Source organism: Chiroxiphia lanceolata, chromosome Z (genome assembly GCF_009829145.1).
Source record: "Chiroxiphia lanceolata isolate bChiLan1 chromosome Z, bChiLan1.pri, whole genome shotgun sequence".
NCBI lineage: Eukaryota > Metazoa > Chordata > Aves > Passeriformes > Pipridae > Chiroxiphia > Chiroxiphia lanceolata.
Window position 1 is genome coordinate 70967485 of NC_045671.1, and position 19493 is coordinate 70986977.

At 40.5% G+C, this 19493-nt stretch overlaps 1 protein-coding gene across 4 annotated transcripts; it reads left to right on the forward strand.

Annotated features, from left to right (window-relative positions):
* Positions 1-778: 778 nt before the first annotated feature.
* Positions 779-10910, forward strand: LYRM7 (LYR motif containing 7). 4 transcript variants are annotated; one of them, XM_032676029.1, is made up of 6 exons: positions 779-1136; positions 3846-3940; positions 4516-4588; positions 5218-5288; positions 7782-7863; positions 10284-10910. In XM_032676029.1, exons 1-6 carry the CDS (start codon positions 794-796, stop codon positions 10358-10360), a joined length of 741 nt encoding a protein of 246 aa, XP_032531920.1. In that variant the 5' UTR covers positions 779-793; the 3' UTR covers positions 10361-10910. The 4 variants fall into 4 exon arrangements, with proteins under 4 accessions (XP_032531920.1, XP_032531921.1, XP_032531922.1 ...); XM_032676031.1 differs by lacking the exon at positions 779-1136 and adding an exon at positions 1143-1355; XM_032676030.1 differs by lacking the exon at positions 3846-3940 and having other exon boundaries at positions 834-1136.
* The last annotated feature ends 8583 nt before the right edge of the window (positions 10911-19493 follow it).

Below are 19493 nucleotides of genomic sequence, written 5' to 3' on the forward strand. Positions count from 1 at the left end.
TAAGCTTGTTTGTTTTTCTAGAGAATGGTAATGGAGTTTTATACAAGTACTGGACGTGGCCATGGTATGACTGGGCCAAGCCTGGGTTGGTCCCTGAGGCAGGGCAGGGCTGTGCGGAGCTTGATGTGAGCAGCCGAGAAACCGACCTGACTAGAAAGGGAAAATGACTGAACAAAAGAAAATGCCTGTTGGAAAACACCAGCAGAGGGAAAAGCCTGCCATCTTGGGAGCTGTGATCCTGGGAACCAAAAGTGTCCTTGGAAAGTGCAGCTGGCCCCTTCTAAGTACAGCTGGGTACCGAGGAACCGGAGACGTCCTGAGATACCACTGATAAGCGCAGAAACAAGGAGCTGCAGCCACAGTTTTCCTTCTGTAAAGGTGAAAAAAACAGTCTGGGAAAGGAGAAGGCACCCCACAAGGATGATTGATTTGATTGATTCCAACCCTTAGCCCTGCACAGGAGCTTCCTCGAGGGTCACATAAGGTGGTGTCCCGGGGTGCATCAGGAAGGGCATTGCCAGGAGGCCACGGGAGGTGACCCTGCCCTTCTACTCAGTCCCGGTGGGGCCACATCTGGAGTGTTGTGTCCAGTTCTGGGCTCCTCAGGACAAGAGGGACATGGAGCTCCTGGGGCGGGTCCAGTGGACGGCAACGAGGGAGGCTGGGGGGACTGGAGCATCCCTCTTACGAGGAAAGGCTGAGGGAGCTGGGCCTGTTCAGCCTCGAGAAGAGACAACTGAGAGGGGGGACCTCATCAATGTGCATAAACACCTAAAGCAGGGGTGCCAAGAGGATGGAGCCAGGCTCTTCCTGGTGGTGCCACGGAACAGGACAAGTGGCAGAAACTGATGCGCGGCGAGCTCGACCTGAAGATGAGGAAGAACATCTTCACCGCGCGTGTGAGCGAGCACTGGAACAGACGGCCCACAGAGCGGTGTGGAGCCGCCCTCACCGGAGACATCCACCAACCGCACGGGCGGCACGGCACGCCCGGGATCGTCCCTCCCGCACGGCTCCTCCCGGATCGTCACTTCCCGGGCTCGTCACTTCCCCGGTCCGTCACTTCCCCGCTCCCTTCCCGGGCCGGGTCCGGCCCGTCCCCCCGGACGGCGGCCGCCATGGGGAGCCGCGGGCAGGCGAGTCACACACACGTTCTGTACTCACGGGAGTTCTCCGGGCGGGTTGGAGCTCTGTGGCGTTTGTAGGAGTCGAAAGAGATAAGGCTGTCAGGACGAGGAGGACGCGAAGCTAGGGGAAAGGAAGGGAGGGGTTTTCCGCGCAAAGGCCGCTGTGGGAAATGGAATCGAGGCGGGATAAGCGGAGGTTAAAATGCATGGAAAGCACGACTCGTGAGGGTAAGGTGAAGAAAAGCAAAGAGTGAAGAAATATTTAAACTTTCCGTATGCGCGGTGTAGAGTAGTGTCAGGCTCGAGAGCACCTTTTTCAGCAGCGTTCCTGTGATAAACAAAGTCTCGAGTTTCTATAAGTTTCGAATAATAGTTTATTGTATGGTAAAAGCAAGCAGCCGGCTGGGTGACAGAAATGGGACCAGTTTCCCAAATCTGCACACCCCTACTACAGGGTACATTTATCTCAGCTACTTCATGCATATTAATTATATCATATACATATGCATTCTACAGGTTTTTACTAAGTATTTAATATATGGGTTTTCTTACAGCTAAAGCTAAAAGGGTTATGTCTACAACCAGTCATAATTCATGTATTTTTGTATGAACAGGCACCTAAAGATTTAAAGTTCTACTATATTTTATTCTTAGGATAGTAAGGAGGTTTTAGGCCTCTTGACCTTGTAAGGGTCTGTTTTATTTCTTCATGGGGGTGTAATTAAGTTTTACAATCCGTCTGTTTTATTTTGATGTAATCACCCATTTGTTTCACAAATCACAATTATTTATATATCACAGTTCCGAAGCCTGGTTTGGGAGCACTGATGCAGTGAGGTGTTTGGGGAGTTCTGTGTTTGAGTGGGGGGCCAGTGAGGTCAGAAGAGTCTGCATTAATGTATCTTGATCACAGTCATCCAGTGCAACTGCTCTGTGGCTGGGGTGGTGAAAACTGCCCAGGAGGGATGTGCAGAAACAGACTAAGAATATGCCCAGTTGGAAGGGATCCACAGGGATGATCGATTCCAGCCCTTAGCCCTGCACAGGAGCCTCCCAGAGAGTCCCATAATGTGCCTGAGACTATGGTCCAAATGCTTCTTGAACTCTGTCAGCCTTGGTGCTGTGCCCACTGCCCTGGGGAGCCTGGTCAGTGCCCAACCACCCTGTGGGGGAAGAACCTTTTTCTAATATCCAACCTAAACCTACCCTGACACAGTTTCAGACCATTCCCTGGGTACCTGTCTCTGGTCACCACAGAGCAGAGATCAGTGCCTGCCCCTCCTCTTCCCCTTGTGAGGAAGCTGTGAACTGCTATGAGGGTGAGAAGGTGCCTGAAAATTGCTCATCAGAGAGTTTGAAAAAACCATAAAAGCCTTCCAAGTTTCACCGTACATGTCTTTGACACAAAACAACTGGTAATATTTATTCAGTATTTACAAAGATGATGAAAAGATTGTGGAGTAGAAATATTTCAGAATGTCCTGAAGGAATTTAGTCGAATGTGTTAAAATACATCTACAAAGCAAAAAAATTTATTTGCTGCGTTCTAATTCTGAGAGTTTACTTTCCACAGATTAACCCATCTAGGGAACGTTGCTACTAAAGGCAACGTGGTTCTGTTCAGCTGCTAATTATTAAGCACCCAGAAGCTGAAAAGGAGTTAGCAGACTCACTGTTCTTTTTTGTATGTTTCTGCTGAGATTGATTTAACTGATTGTGAAGTCTCATACTAATTCTTGTGAAAGTGACAAAAGGTTTTTTACTTGAACATTCATGAGACTCTTGTGCAATTGCCAATGCACTAATTTGCCCTCTTTCCAGAGAGATCTGTTATGCAGTTGCATATACTTCTCAGCATGCTGAATCACCTTACACTAAAAGTTGTGATGTGGTCTAATCCACATGGTGAGGTGAGATTTGTAGTTGTCCCTTGGTAGCACTGCAGTTGAGTAGGTTGAAGAAGCAGCACTGAACTGGAAAGTTGCATGTACTTACCGGTTTATGTCTTTTTCCTTTTCCTAAAAGCTGTCTTTCTGTGTGTGCACACTTCTGAATGAATTCTCTCATGGTGTGGCCAAGTGACAAGCTGAGTGAAGGAGGAGAATTTAGCTTGAAAATCTAAAAATGTGTTGACATCAGCTGAAAACAGTAGCTTTCAGAGAAGATCACCATTTCTGTCATTGGCAGACTTCAAGCAGAGACAACACTTTTCTCAGGGCCCTGCCACAATGTTTTTATTTGCTTTTTACTTTTAGAGAACAGTCTTGTTTGCGTCTCCAGCTCAGATACAGAACATGCCAATAAAGAAGGTGGTCATTTCACAGTTACAGCCCTGCATTTCCTCCATATCCTTCTAAGAAATTTTTGGAATACTAATTGTAAGAAAACAATTTAATATTATTATGAAGTACCTGGATTGTGCCTTCTAGAGATGCCAAAACATGCTAGGAAGTACTAGAAAGAGCCTCAAAAGGTATCTTGTTATCAAGATTAGGTGGGTTTTTTTGGTGCTTGTCAGAGATTCTTTTCAGTCTCTGACAAACACCAAAAAAGTCTCGTAAGGATTTGAGGATTTCTGTAATTCCTTGTAGTCTGTATGAGTGAACAGCCAAAACCACATGCTTGTGAGCTGTGATTCTCAGGGGTTTTGCTTTTCATGCATATTGAGGTGTGTCTGCTCTGCGTTTAAGTCCTAATTTTTTGAGTGTTTGCTTTTACTGAAGTTTTTGTTTGCTGACCTGGCAGTTGTATTTAAGGGAAGGGCTTTGCTTTGTGTTGGTTCTGCCACACCACCTGTAGAAAATTATGCCCAGATATCGCACAGAGTCATGGAAAATAATTGTTGAATTAGTTAATACACAGTTTCAGATCCTTTTGAAAGTCACTTTTCTCAAATTGGTTTGTAAGAATACTATAGTTATCTCTATTTCTGCCTTTTTCAATAATTGGAGAATATCCACTGAGGTACCCTTGATAGTACCTTCAAGTAACTTGACATTTAGTGTTATTCCAATTCTGTTGGCTTTATTTGACATCAACACAATAAGTATGTTTGTGTCCGTGTATATTCAGCATTATATACCCATCATGCCAAATAATTACTTAGGAATGTAATGCCAGCGTCTTAGATTAATTTGAAATGTCCAGAACTTGAAATGTCTGGGATTTTGATTTCATTACATCTAGTTTGGCTGCAAGTTTTTTTTATCAAGTAAATTATAGAAGTAAAATATCTTAGATATTGATTTGATTCTGTTGAATTCTCTATTAAATGGAAATAACATGAATTTTCAGCAGAAACATTTTTAGTTGTAACATGTTAATTTTACCCGAGAATCCTGCTCAGCAAATAAGTTAATTGTTAATTCTATTGTTGTTGTATTGGCAGGTTTTGAAGCTTTTTAAGTTGTTGCACCGAACACGGCAAGAAGTTTTTAAAAATGATACCAGAGCCCTTGAAGGTGAGATGCTTGTTTGGTGTGTGCTTACCCATATTTCCGTGGACCTTTCTTCTCCAAATACACAGAGAATTCCTAACATAATTTTTCCTTACGTCATTCCCTTCCATATTTTTAAGCAGTCGTTGGGAGAACTTGTAATAAGTAACCAGAGATCCTTTAATTTGAAACAAAAAAATGGTTATTAGATTCGAGCACTCAAGCCCTGTTTTGTAAGGGAAATATCTCTTTTTTTGAACCCTGCTAATCTTCCTGGGAATTTTTTTTTTTTCTTTTTCTTTTATTTTTAAACTTCCTCTCTTCAGTCCAGCCAAAGCATGTTTAACTATACTGAACATTTGAATTAGTTGTCTGTGTATGGTTTCTCCTCAAGGGGTAAGTGCTGGTTTTTTAGTAAACAAGCCTCTGTGCATAGTTCAGAATGCTAGAGAGGGAATCTTATTTTATTCCTATACCAATCGACTTAAAATATGACATCACATGAATTGCAAGGAAATCTTAATTTAAATACTTCAAGCAGATTGTCACAGGAAGGTGGAATAAATGAATTAAGATTGTGAGCTTTGAGGCGATGAAAAGCACAGGATACGGTTTTTGTTCACTCTTTGGGTTTTTTTGTTTACTTTATTTAGCTGCAAGACAAAAGATAAATGAAGAATTCAGAAATAACAAAGACGAGACATCTGAGGAGAAGATAAATGAGGTGCTTGTTTTCTTTTTTTTTTTTTTTTTTTTCCCAGTTTGAGGAATAATACTTATAAATGACCTTTTTATTTAAAGAATCTTTAAATCAGTGGAGGTACGTTGGGACATCATGAGAGCCAGCTTAGTTCGAAAAAGCTGCTACGTGGATCTCTGTTTATAAATATGTAAATACCTCCAATGGTATTAGTGGGAATTTTTGCACATACAAAAATACCAAAGCAGAAAGTGTCTTCTGACAGTTCAACATGATTATTTTGAAGTTTGTAGTAAACTTATGGGGAAAATGTTTACAATTGCTATTTTCATGTAAATATTTTGTACTTTGCTGGTAACATCTTTCTGAGCTGTGGTCACTTGAGTTTACCTGGCCATGGTGTAGACAAGCACAGAAGGATACAGAGAAAGTAAATAATCTGCTCAGTTATTGGCAGATCACAAATGAGTCAGCATCTTTTGTGGGAGGCAAAACCCAGCAAAATTATCATGACTGACTGTAGTATAGAGGTGTTAATTATACCACAGGGATTTTTTGCTTCTTCATTCCTCATGGTGCATTAAAAGTAGAACATTCTGTTAACTCACTAAGTTAGTTACCTTTGCTCAATTACCCCCTTTACACTTTTTACTGAGTCATTTTTCTAAAACTTAACTAAGGCCTGATATGAAACTTCTGTATTTTGGGTGATTTTAGTTCTTAACATCTATACAGACTGACTAACTTAGTCCTTGCCATTCAGCCTTTTAACAGATTGTATTTACATTGTCACTGGGCACTGGTTGGACAAAAGTGCCTCCATTCATCCCTTGCGGAAATAAATGTAAACCTTTTCCTCATACCAGCCACTGGACAGTAACATAAATAGTCCTGACCATTTAGTTAGGACTTTCTGCATCTCTACTTGTTGTCGACTTCCAGTAGTAATACCCTGTGTTTGTGTTCCCAGTATCTGATCAGCTCAGCTATGTAGTTTGGGGCGTTTTTTTAGCAGATGTTCAGGAAAAATACTTGCTGTAATTTTTAAATCTGTATTTGTTAGGATTGGCAAAACACACGTGTAACTTTTTAAAGTGGGTTAGTTGATACTTAATTAAATGTGTCAGTGAAAGAAATGCTAGACTTTCATCCCAACTACGCACTCGTAGAACATCATAGAAGCTGTCAGATTTATTATATATACATACATACATATGTGTATTTTTATACACACACTGAATAGACTTGGTTACAGAAGAACTGAATCAAATGATATACAGGATTTGGGAGAGTTTGGGCCCTTGCTTGCATAAACACGGTGCTGTTAGCTTTCTGCTTTGGACAGCAGCTAAAAAATTCAATATTGAAGATCCAAATGTGCATTAGTCTGCTGGAATAGAAAGCTGCAGTGTATTCTAGTATGACATCAAGTACATACTTGTACATACCAAGTGTGCAGTGCTCTTAAGGAGATCAAAGTAACTGTGTGCAGTATGAGAAAGTGAGATGTGGTAGCTGAATCAAGTGCAGTGGTTTTAGTTCAGATCCGGACTGCACTTCTGAAGTTACCTTGGTTATCTCCACTTCCTGTGATGTGTCTTGCTTTGTAAAGCAATGCCAGAGCAAATGGCAGAAATTCCTTTGAGATCAGTCTGAAGGGGAAGGTGTGCTTCAGGGGCATGCAGCCTGGCTGCTACTGGCCTTTCAGTAGGGAGAACTGAAGGATACCTGCTCCAAACTCTTAAAAGGGAAAGGCATGAGGAGAAGTGTAGTGTAGATGTCAAGTCTTGAGCTCTAACCTTTGCAGGGATCCTCTTCTGTTGGTTCACACTACTTTCTAGTATAAGCATGTCTCCTAAAGTGTCTCACTTGTGCAATTTCATTTGTTTCTGACACAAGTATCATGCAAACAAGCGTTAGGTTCTCTTAATGGTGCAGCAAAACAACTAGTAAGGGTGCTTCAGCTTATCGTCTTAATGAGGGAAGGAATTCCAGGTCTTTTGCCAAATACTAATGCCTCTGCTAATCTTAGGTAGTGCCTTGTTCTTGTACTGCTTTTCTGTGAAACCTCAGTATTCTTAATTCTTGTCATGTTTTGCCCTTAGTTTTTTCTCCTTGTTTGAAGAGCAGCAGTGTTAAAAGAATGAGATTGCTCTTTCACTAGGGCAAATGTTATTCAGGCATTCAAAGTGTCTTTGATCATTGGAAGCTAGTTAATTGTTTCTGTGGTTGCATTTTACCTTATTTGTTTGCAGTTTTATTATATATTCTGCTGTATGTTACTGAGCTGAAGTTTCCTTCTCTCATCTGTATATCAGAGTAGTTTATATATCAATCTGTAAATTATTCCAGGATCCCCAAGACAAAAGCTGCATATAGATAGCTAACTGAATAATAGAACTGACTGGCTTTATTATTTGAGTAGTTGTCTGGTGTGGAAAATATCTTCAGGAATAATCACATATAATTTAAATTGCTCTGTTGTGTTTTCTGTGCCTTTTTTGTTCCTTTTACTAGCTTCTGAAAATAGCTTCAGATGTTGAAGTGATTCTCAGAACTTCCGTTATTCAGGCAGTTCATACGGATTCTGACAAAATAGGTAAGTCAGTCTGCATGCTAAAAAGATGTTTAAAAATGTTGTAGTTGTGTAAATAAATACAGAATGTGAAAATAAGTAAGGGGATAGTGAGACAAATTGTCTGTTATTCTTCACCCAGAAGCTTAATGTAAGCTGTTGATTAATGTCACCACCTAGGACGGGTGGAGGCTTCACAGGTACAAAGTTTCTTACACAAATGGTTTGACGTATGGAGGCTGGTGGAAAAGAGGTGGTGACTACTTTTAATGCCCCTAATGAGAGGAAGAAGTTATGACTATCTAACTAGCTATAACTCTTAGGAGGGACAGCAATTGGGTAGCAGGTCAGCATGCAAGTACAGGTTACATGCAGTTACATACATCCAGTGTGTATGTAAATGTAGTAGCCACAGTATCTGTGTGTGAGTGCTTGCTCTGCCAAGTGGGTGGAAGCTGCCTGAGGAGAATTAGCAAGTGCAGTGTGTACACTGTTCATAGAATAGCTTTTTGAGGATTTGAGTGTTTGAGTGTTTTTGAGGATTGAGTGTTCTTTCCCAAAACCTTTTTCCAGCAATTTCAGGTTCAGATTGTGCTGTGGAAGATCTGTGACACAGTGATGGCCTCGATGCAAAGTCTATCCAATTCTGAAATTTTGATTCCTAGTTTAGAAGTTCTTTTATTTTACAGTCAAACACTAGAGAAAGCACACAAGTGTGTGGTAGAGAACAGGGAAAATCTTCACCTGAGTACATTGTTTCCTTTCACTTCTGTTTAGTTTTGTCTGTAAAGTTTTGTAACAGTTGTGAGATCTAGGTTTGGTAAAGCATTTAACGTTAAAATGACAATCATGATGAAGCCCGAAGATATGTCTAGACCAGTGTCAGGTCTTCCACAGAAGAAAAAAAGCTGAAGACTTGTCTTAGTGAGAACAAAAAAAACCAAGGGGGAACATCTTCCCTAGTGCAATTAAATTATTGTGCTGTCACAGAATCAGTTCACAGGGCACTGTTATTGTCTAAAAAGAATTTGAGGCACAGTGGTGTACAGTCGTGTTGAGATTCATTAGTAAATCTTGGAGAAAAAAATAGGCTGAGGTTTTCTTACTAAAGGGAAGGCAATTTCAATTAGGAGCTTGTTAGTTATATTAGACAATTTTTCTGATTTTTTTTTAACGTTTAATTACATTACTTGATAGTATACAAATGTCTCAGCCTTTTCATTTTGCTTTAATTTCTGATTAAGATGAGACAAGTAGAGCTTACTTTTTTAGTGTTATATCAGACATGCAATATGTGCTGATTTTGATTTGGTGTGTTGGCAATGTATGTTCAAAACTTAGCTTTGAAAAGGAAGGTTTGAAATTCTCCTTTCAGTTTTTATTTGTTCGTACTTTTGCTTTTCAATGCTTTATATCCAGTTCTGGGTTTTTTTAGTATTTGTTCTAGGCATGTAGATCAACATGTTTTGTCATACCTGTACTCCTATTGATTTTACCTAAGAGAAATGTAATGGAAATTTTACTTAAAACTCTTAGAAATTTATTAATGGCATCAGTATCAGTACTTAGATGCAAAAAGAGCATACCCTCAAGAAAATCAGGTTTTTTTCTCGTAAGGTGAGGGGTATCAGTGCACTTTGGACAGCATGTTACTCATTGCACACACAGACACACAGTTTTGCAGGTTTACTGCATCTCTTGCAGCCACCTGGCATAGTCAAAGTACAGTGCTATGATTTCAGGTGTTTGTGGTTTAGTTTTTGCTCCTGGAGCAAATCTGACGTGACACAGCACCTTCACCTCATGAAAAAAAGACAAGCTGATTCTGACAAGTTAGACAGCAAGAACTAAGGTGTCAGGAAGGGGTTAAAAAGGTGTATATTTAGGCAAACCCTAACACACTGCACATCTGTGACAGTATAGTCAGTTCTGTGACAGTATAGTGGCAATAACTTTCCTTTCCTCTTGACCTTTAAAACAGATGTGACAGGATAATTAGTACAGATCAGATTCCAGGACTTGGGGGAGCAGGCTAAGTCAAATTCAGTATTAATTTTTGAAACTATTGAAGTAAACATGGCTCAGGCTTGATAAAATTGCCATTCACTTTCCTGCTAAGAGTTACTGCAAGGCTTTGCCATTTTTTTATGGCTTCTTAGTGCTATTAAAGTTTTCAATGCTCTTAAAAGGAGAAATGGGAATGCATTATTGTGACCAAGTGAAGGTAAAAATCTTAGCATAACTTTTTCTTAGGTAGAAGTCATGATGCTGCTTGTACACTTACCAGAAATTCAAATCCTCATTCAGATCCTCACCATAAACCCAAAGTTCAGATCCTCATGATCCTTATGAGATCCTAATTTTTTGTTTGCTAGTGTAAAAACAACTTCAAAATAGTATTTTCCATAAGATTATAGTCTTACTGGGTTTTTTTTCTATTACAGTGCTCATACCCAGGAAAGATCTTCTACAAGACAACACTCCTTACTTAGATAAACCAACAAAAAAGCAAGAATCCTGAGAAAAATATGTCCCTCTCCCCAGAAAGTTAATATCCTGTAATGACATCTCTGAAAACCAACCAACAGTGTATCCTTGTTTTAAAGCTAAATTTTGGAAACAGTTAAATATTGTTACCAGGACAACAGAGACTGAAGTCAACTCATCGTTTTTATTGAGTGCTGTGATATCATCATGCACTTCTTCTGTGGGATATACTAATATTTCTACAGGACTTAGAACTACACTGCTGAACTGTGTTACTTCAGCCAGGAAGGTTTCTGATTATGACAGCTGTCAGACAGAGATTGTTTCCCAGCAATCCAGAGTTTGTCAAAGCTAAATAAAAATTAAATGCTGTTCTTAGTCCTGATAGTATTTATTTGTAAGTTTCTTGTTAATCATAGGCTGCTATGAAGTAATGAAAAAACATCTTGTGGCACTTGCCATAAAATTTATTCTTTGCACCAAAAGCATGATTTCTGAAGTGGTCATTAATTGTACACTAATATGCTGAGATTCTTGAGAGAGTTCTTAAGGGTTATCTGAATAAATTATTTTTATTTTACAGATGGGAGAGCATGTGTAGTGTTTTTCTTCTCCCATGCACCTTGGCAAGAGCAGGAATGTTAGGGTTTGAGTTCTCAGATGACAGTACAATAAGAGAAGTGAGCCACAACCTGGATGTTGGCTTAGATCATATGGTTTATGTATTTATGGTTTGTATTTTAACTTGTGATTACTGAATGACTTACTGAGGCATTTTCTTAAAAAGGAGCCTTGCTTGTTACTTGCAAGTGATCTAGCTTGCCTAGAGTGAATGTATGAGGAGTTTAATTAGTAAGCCCTAATCACTTCCGTTTTTTTCCTAAGACTTACTTGCTTCTTTTGGAATTCATCACAATGAGCTGTTCACTTCCATTTTAATCAGCACTGGGTACAACTGCGTAGAATCTTGTCTGTGTGAAGCCAGTAACAGGCACCATACTAGGATCTAAATACCTCACACAGGAGTGAGGTGGTCCAGTAATACCTCCCAACTCTCTTCCGAGTCCCAGTGACCCTGTTTATTTTTAATAAGCCTCAAAGATGTCAAAATCGTGTATCTGTGTGGGTTCTGACGTGGCTTCACTGACTGAGTGAACCGGGAAACTGGTGCCTTCATCCAGTCCCTTTTGCTCGCACAGCATGCCAGTGTCGTAAGTACTTCTTTCTTTGAAACTGTTGCCTCTGGCTGTCGTGGGCAGGGCAGCCAGCAGTGAACACAGCCTCCAGTAACCCTCTTGCAGTTGCACTGATGCTCCCTGCGCTGTAGCTAGGAGGCAGTAGGCAAATGATGGGGGATAGAGTGAAATGACCGCAGTTCCTGCTACTTCTTGTGTTCTAGTGGCTCCACTACAGTGTCTCAGTCTGTAGGGCATGTCCTGTTCAAGGCCCCTGGTGTTTTTTACTTCCCTAAGGACGAGGTATTTTCGGTGTCAGGTCTCCTATCTCTCTGCAGCCTGACTGCATTGGCTCTTTTTGTCCCCACAGGGAGCATAAGAGAGGGGCATGCAAGAGAGAGAAAACAGAAGGTAGTCACAACTGTAAAGAGAAAACAGAGCATTGCCTCAAGCAAGAGTGACTAACTTTTAAGCAGAAATAATTACACAGGAGTCTGGCAAGACTGGCAAATTATATAACCATTGAGGTGTACATCCCATGGCATGTTGAAATTGGGAGGAATTCACCTCCTGTAAGACCCACTGCTTTAGGCTGTGGGCAGAGCCTCAGTGATTTTCTCCTTCATTAAGGTTTCACAGAACTGAGGCCTGGTAAGTCTTCACTCTTTCAGTACTGATGAAAAACAATGTTGCCCATTACCATTAAAAATATCCACTAAAAGACTTCAGTGATGTTACGGTAGGTGGTGGTCTTTTATATGCTGTTTGAGGAAACCACAAGTGGAGAAACTTTTCACGCGTGGTATTGTGCTGTCGTATGTTTCAGGGTTTTATTTTTACTCAGAACACATTAGTAGAAGTGTAGCACGGTGCAGCAAAAATCCTTCACTCAGCACCCTTTGCGGTGAGTGAATCCACGGGAGACAGACTTTGTCCAGGCAGAACTCTGCTGCAACTTTATTAATCCATTTATATACACAATAAAAGTCTGAGCCATCGAGCCAGACCAGGTGTTACTTATCTGCAGACATACCACACAGACACTCCCGTGGCCACCTTCAGCCACAGAGAGCAATCATGCTTCAAGCAGCTTTCCAGCTTGACCTTGTGATTCTTTTTACACACACACTAATCTTAGCTCTTGCTAGCTCAGGACCACAATATTTTTGCTTTAATATTTTCTTCTTCTTCTTCTTCTATCATCCAGGTGGCTGGTATTGTCTTGCTTAGCTGCTCCTACAGTGCAGAAGTGTCAACTTACAGGATCAGGCTTGGGATTCAGCAGGCTCTCGTGTGCTTCATCTTGCCCACATCTTGAGTACTCACCGTAAAAACACAGAATAAGTCACCTAAACAGCATACACGACTGGTGAAAATATAATACATGGTAACAAAAATAGTTGGTAGAATTTAATGGCCTTCAGAACAATTCTTGCGCTCTGTGCAGTATGTTTGGGGTCTGTACGTTAACATTCCATGTTCCTGCTGTCTTTGTGCATTCCTGGGCAGCAAAGACAAACTGAATGTTGCAGTTTTGAGATGAAAAAAAACCAACGTGATAGGAAAAAGGCTACTAATGTAAGAGGCTGATAGGCCTCTCTTATTCAATATATATATATATATATATATATATATATATATCTATAAGAGCAATAGGCCATTGCTCTCATTCAATATGGTCTTAAATAGGAATCCAAGGGATATCTAGACCAGGATAGATAGGAATCCAGATATGTAACTGAGCCTAAAAGTATTTCAGAGTTGGCTGCTGTCTCAGCCCAGCAGGTGTTTGCTTTCTGCAAATTTAACTTCGCAGTCTTGAAAGACTCACAGGCCTGCTTAATGAGCAGCTGCTAATTAAAGGCTTCTTTGTGCTAGTTAGTTGGTGGTAGTGACTATTCCTCTTCCCCTTATTTCATGCTTACCTGTTGGTTCACATTCCAAAACCCAACCATCTTCCCAGTTTCCATTTCCATTTTCATTTCACTCTGGGTGTGAATCTGTTCTTGATACCACTGGCTTTGTGCTTATACACATCTATTTTCTTTCATTAATATCAATAATGAATAAGACAGGAGCTATTGTTGCAATCCCTCTGCAAAGTTTGAAGTTTTAACGGGGAAAACATTTTAACTAAATGGCTTGGGAGGGAAAAGCCTGATTCTTTACAAGATAGACTGCAATTTAGTAGGCTTACAATCACATAATTCAGTCGTATTAAACTTTTTCAGGTTTACTGGAATTGCAGAATTTTTAAAGCAAATGTGTGTGCCTTTCCTTCTATAGTATGCATTATCAGTCTTGAAAGATAAACCTTGCAGGTAATTGTTCTTTGAACTGTACAAGGTTTCTTCAATTGTTTGTTGGGTTTTTTTCTGCCAATGGTAGATCAGGGTAGGGACATTTGTATGACATTAGTACATTTGCTATAGACTGATACTCATAAAACACAGGTCATAGATTTAATCTATGAATTGATTTTATTTGCGCGGGTAGGATTTGAGTTTAACTTTTTATAGTCTTCAGGTGAAACACGGTGGCTTTTCTGATTTAACAAGGCCAAATTATTCCCCTTCTCTGTTCCTGTGCAATTTGGTAAAGGAGACATTTAGTTGCTATTTTTAAAGGGAGTGCCTTTGAACCACGGAGTGACTCCACAAAGAGCTGATCTGGAAGTAGCATTAAAAATTTAATTTGTAATTCTTGGCTTGTACATTCCCTAAGGATCCAAGTTCTCAAGCAGTTTTTCAGGTAATATGAGATCAGCAAACCTGTGGCAACTTCAGTAACTAAATTAGCATTAGCATTTTTTCTTTTTCTTAGAAGTCCTGATGGCTGAAGGAGCTGAAGTAGTCTGAATGCTGCATAACATTATGAGTCCTGTTTGTATCACAATGGACCTGTAAATACAGCTTCAAGTACTAGCAGTTCTTTAAACTTCCTTTACAGAAGGGGAAAAAAATATTGACAATTGAAAACTAAAAATAAAGGCTGACCAACTTACAGGAAGAGCTGAGTCCTTGTACTTCCCAGCCTTAAATAACTCTTTCCAAACTACTTGCAAAATTTGATGCTAAACTCTGAAGTTTGGTGGTCTATCAAATCTTTGATCTTCCCTTTGATAAGGGAAAGGAGGTAAGGGTCAGCCTCTTCTGCCACACCTGCGGTGTGAGGACTAAAACTGAGACAGAGGAGATTCATATTAGATATTAGAAAAAAAAAAAATCACTGTTAGGGTGGCACTGGAGTAGGTTTCCCAGGGAGGTGATGGACTCACCATCCCTGGAGGTGCTTAAGCGACATCTGGATCTGGTGCTGGGTGATATGTTTTACTGGCTAAGGGGTTACAGTGGTAGTTCTGGGTTGATGGATGATCTTAGAGCTCTGGATGATCTTAGAGGTCTCTTCGAACTTTGATGACTCTATGATTCTGCAGTTACAAAAGTTTGATGTTTTGATAACTCTAGTAGAAATCTAGTCATCTTTGAGAGTAAAGTGTGTGTAGCTTTTATAGGGTAACTTTGTGGTTTAGATATCCAAACATCTGATTCTGTTGAGAGACTTCACCAGTGAAGCTTTTGTGATAGATTTATTCCCTGTTTTAGAATTCTGCTTTCCTACGTCTTTTTGTTGTTTTCCTGCCAGCAAGAGTAAATCTGAGGAGAGGACAAGAGAGGAAGGTCACACCTCTATACTTTGAAAAATAGCAATAGGTTTAAATAATTTGCTCTTTTTATAAGCAAATATTTCCCTTTAGTTGGAACTTCAATAATCTGGTTTGCAACAGGCAGAGGAGGAGGAGTGAAAACATCTACTTTTCAAATCATGCTTTCATTTTTCTTGCAGTATGTGCTTCAGCTTTCCACCTCATCCAAAAGGCTGTGGATTGAATCCAGGACTGGTCAGGATTAAATAAGCAGCTGGTGGAACTTCAGCCTCTAGAAGCAGGGGGAGAGGGTGGCGTGCTTTGAGTTGGGCCACGAAAGTGGGAACAGTTCCACTGTTACACCTGCTGCTGCAGCAGTAGCAGCCCTGTTCTCTGAGGTGGGTGGGTGAAGGGTTGACTCAGCTGCCCTCAACCACCCCTTCCAGCTGAAAGACATCTCCATAGCTGGCGTGGGGCTTCTGTCACTCCTCTCGCTGTGCACTGGAACTGTGGAAATGAAAACAAGCAGGCAGCGACCCACACAGCACTCTGCACTTTTTCCAGTCGGTTTGTAAAGCAAAAAGCCCAAAAAAGGCTCATTGCCACGTTTCTCCTTCCCTTCCTGAGTGTGTGTTTATTATGTCTGCAGATGAGGCAGCGCTGATGTTGCTGTGCGGATCTTTTTTTCAGTCCTTTTGTGCATTTTCTGTTTGGGAGGGTTGCTGTCCTTTGCTTCAGGTTTTCTCCTGATGCTGGGAGGTACAGTCTGAAGTCAGTTCCTTGGAAGAGTTTTGGAGGCTCAGCACAAACTGCCCATAAAAAAACAAGCGCTTTTAAGGGGAAGGGACACAGCAAGATATGTGCATTTTTCACATCTTGCTGTGTCATAATTCATAGAATGTGGCTTCCAGGCTTGTAATGCTTTTGGATGTGTTTCCAAAGGCTACATAATATATAGTAAATTCTTGAAACAGTTCGGCCTGTTATACTACAGTGTTATACTGTATCAGCATGGAAGAGATCGCTATAACACCACAGTACTGAGAAAGGGCAAAGAAGGAATCCCTACCTAGCTAGAAATAGTCCCTAAAGGAATCTCCCTTTAATGTTAAGAATATCACAGATTTTAACTTTTTTTTTTTTTTTCCCACTGTTATTTATTTATGCATGTGGTTTCCTCAGCAATTTTCATCTGAAAATGCTTTGTGGAAATACAAGCAGACAAGTGGTCTCACTGGGCCCTGCAGCATTGCCCAATAGTAGCTGAGGTGAATCTGGCTCCTGTCAAACCAACAAATGAAATCCAAAATGAATGAGCATATGAATGAGGGTGAGAGCATTAAAATGCATAGAAGGAAGAGTAAATGGAATAAAGGGATATTAAGCACCACTTTTGCACTAGTGAAACAAAAATTTCAATGTACTAACTGGTTCTTTAAACAACTTTCCTCTATAGATAAATGTCAGATTGTCATTGTTTAATTATAGTCTGCAGTGCAGACTGGAGGTGAAAGGAAGACTGATTGTATTTGGACTGAAGAGGAACAGAGGATTGAACAGAGAAATAATGAAGGCCAAGAGTTTATTTAATTTGTGCTTGATCTGGCTTCATTGCAGTCATAATTAAGTCTGCAGCATGTTCAGAAAATAACTTATCTGAACAGAAAGGTTTAGGGTCAATTATCTGTTTTGCAGACATTTTTCCATCTCTGCTTTATTTCTGTTGCATTCAGTGGGACTTAGGTAAATAAATTCTCGGCTGTGATGACTTGTGGAGATTTCTGGCTGTATTTTTATTCCTTATGGAGAATGAAGGAAGAGAATTTCTCCTGTAAGGCGACTGTAAAACTCTTAATTAATTAAATGTTATAATGAGGAAGAGCACATAAAAACTTCAAATGTACCCATATTACTTTCTGGTGACATTGTAGATGTGCATACATTAGGTAGTAAACTCTCAGCTTCTCACAATTTCATCAAAATATGGAATCAAATACATTATAAACATGGTAAGTATGAGAAAAAGAAACATGGCAACTTAGTGTCAGACTAACAATACAAACTCCAAAAAAAAAAAAAAGAAGAAAAAAAGGGCTCCAGAAATTGTGAAGTTCATTTTACAACTTGGCACACAGTTGTAAAGGTGCATTACCTGCCTTTGTCAGGTGGGAAGCATCAGTTATGATGCACCAGCTGCATCAAATGATGAATCATACTTAAAGCGCACTGTTTGATGTATTTACCATTCCCCTAACACAGATTTATTTGAAATTCTGTTTTAAGATGCATGTTGAGATGTCTTTCACTATTTTTTAAACCACATTTCAATGAATATTTAAAACTATAAACACTTAAAATGGAGAAAAACCATGCAAATGCTGACACATGTTTTTTCCCCATTGCAGGGCAGAAGACCTCAAATATACAAGAGAAAAAGAGTGCAAAAAAAGCCTCCTAAACCAGGGAACAAAGTACACAACACTGTTTCTGAGATCAAGATATCCAGTAAAGCTTGCTGCAGATTTTATCACCTTGTTCTTGTACAGTTCCATTTATTTAAAACTTAATTTTCTAACAGATAAAGTAGTTACCTAAGTAATTTGTTAAATATACAGTAACTCAAACCACAGAAGTTAAGTCAGATGATCTCTCAGGGATTTCTCTTAAGTACCATTTCCTCTGCTGCATGTCAAAGAAAGAAAATAAACAGGGAAAGCTAAAATTTTAAAGAAACAAAAAAAGCACAAGAGCATTTGAACTGAACTGCCTGTAACATCTGGAATGGTTTTGAAATGAAAATCCCATTTAATCCTATAAAACCCACCTCTGTGGAACTAATGGGACTTGGTAAGTTTTAGCAAGAAGAAAAAAATATGAAGAATTTTGTTTTTTATTTTACTTAGAGGACTGTTTCATAAGTGGAAATTGCTGAAGTCAGGCTGGAACAGTGTGACAGCCTACAACTGGGGCTAAGAGGAAGTGGGGAAAATGTTGGCTGAATATCAAGAAAAGCATGAAGTGCCATTCTTATGTCAATTAGGCTGTGATCAATGACTTACCATAGCAAAGTATTGCCTCCTGGAAAATGGGCACCCTTTTGGTTAGGATGTTTGAAGTCTCAACTCCCACAGTACCAAAGCACGCTCAGTAGAAACATTAGAATGAGCAGGAATAAGGATTCAGCTGGGAAAATAATGAGTTGTACCAGTTATATGTATGTTAATGTAGCAGCAACGTGCTCAAAGACACTGAAGGCAGCAGAAGCTGAAAGGGAAGGAGATTCTTACAGCTTACAAGAAAACTCGGAGACAAGGAGAGAGACAGTCCAAAAATGATGCTGTGCTGCACTTGGCTCTGTGGGAGTGTATCTGCCTGTAACACCCATGTTACAGTTCATGGTCTCTACTGTAGAAAGTCGTCCTGCCAGGTGACATAAAATGAAACTTGTGTGAGGTGCTAGTCTTCTTTTTTTTTTTTTTTGTCTTAATAGTTTATGTATGAACATTGCACGTTTGACTTCTGCCTGTGGGGGGCCAGGGGGTTGACACTGGCAAGATGCCAGGTACCCATGGAAACCACTCTGTTTATCCCATTCTCATCTGGACAGGGGAGAGAAAACTTAACTAAAGGCTTGTGTGCTGAAATAAGGGCTGGGAGGAATCACTTACCTGTTACCAGGATAGGCAAAACAGGCTCGATTTGGGGAAATAAGTTGAATTTATTACAAATAAAATCTAGTGTAGGATAATGAAAAAATAAAAATCTTGAAACACCTTCCCCCCACCCTTCTCTTCCTTCCAGACTTAACTTTACCCTTGATTTTCTCTCCCTCCTCCCTCTGAGTGGTGCAGGGTAGCAGGGAATGGGTTCTGTTCATCACACATGGTTTCTACCCCTCCTTCCTCCTTACACTCTTCCCTTGCTCCAGGGTGGGGTCCTTCCCATGGAAGACAGTCCTCCACTCACTTCTCCAACATGAGTCCTTCCCATAGGCTGCAGTTCTTCACAAATTGCTCCAGCATGGATGCCTTCCAGGGGGTACTGTCCTTCAGGAACAGACTACTCCAGCGTGGGTCCCCCGTGGGGTCACAAGTCCTGCCAGGAAACCTGTTCCAGCATGGATTTCCTCTCTTATTGGGACCACAGGTCCTGCCCATGCTGCAGCATGGGCTTCCCACAGGGTCACAGTCTCCTTCAGGTGCATCCACCTTCTCCAGCATGGAGTCCTCCATGGGCTGCAGGGGCACAGCTGCCTCACCACGGGCTGCACCGTGGGCTGCAGGAGAATCTCTGCTCCACGACCTTCCTTGCCCTTCCTTCTTCACTAACCTTGATGTCTGCAGGGC

What these genes read in the sequence shown, in the direction of transcription:
- LYRM7 (XM_032676029.1), top strand. Translation starts at nt 794, where the DNA reads ATGGAGCCAGGCTCTTCCTGGTGGTGCCACGGAACAGGACAAGTGGCA. An exon ending in CTGTAGAAAATTATGCCCAG is followed by an intron (nt 3,941 to 4,515) that starts ATATCGCACAGA and finishes TTGTATTGGCAG; the next exon opens with GTTTTGAAGCTTTTTAAGTT. An exon ending in CTGAGGAGAAGATAAATGAG is followed by an intron (nt 5,289 to 7,781) that starts GTGCTTGTTTTC and finishes TCCTTTTACTAG; the next exon opens with CTTCTGAAAATAGCTTCAGA.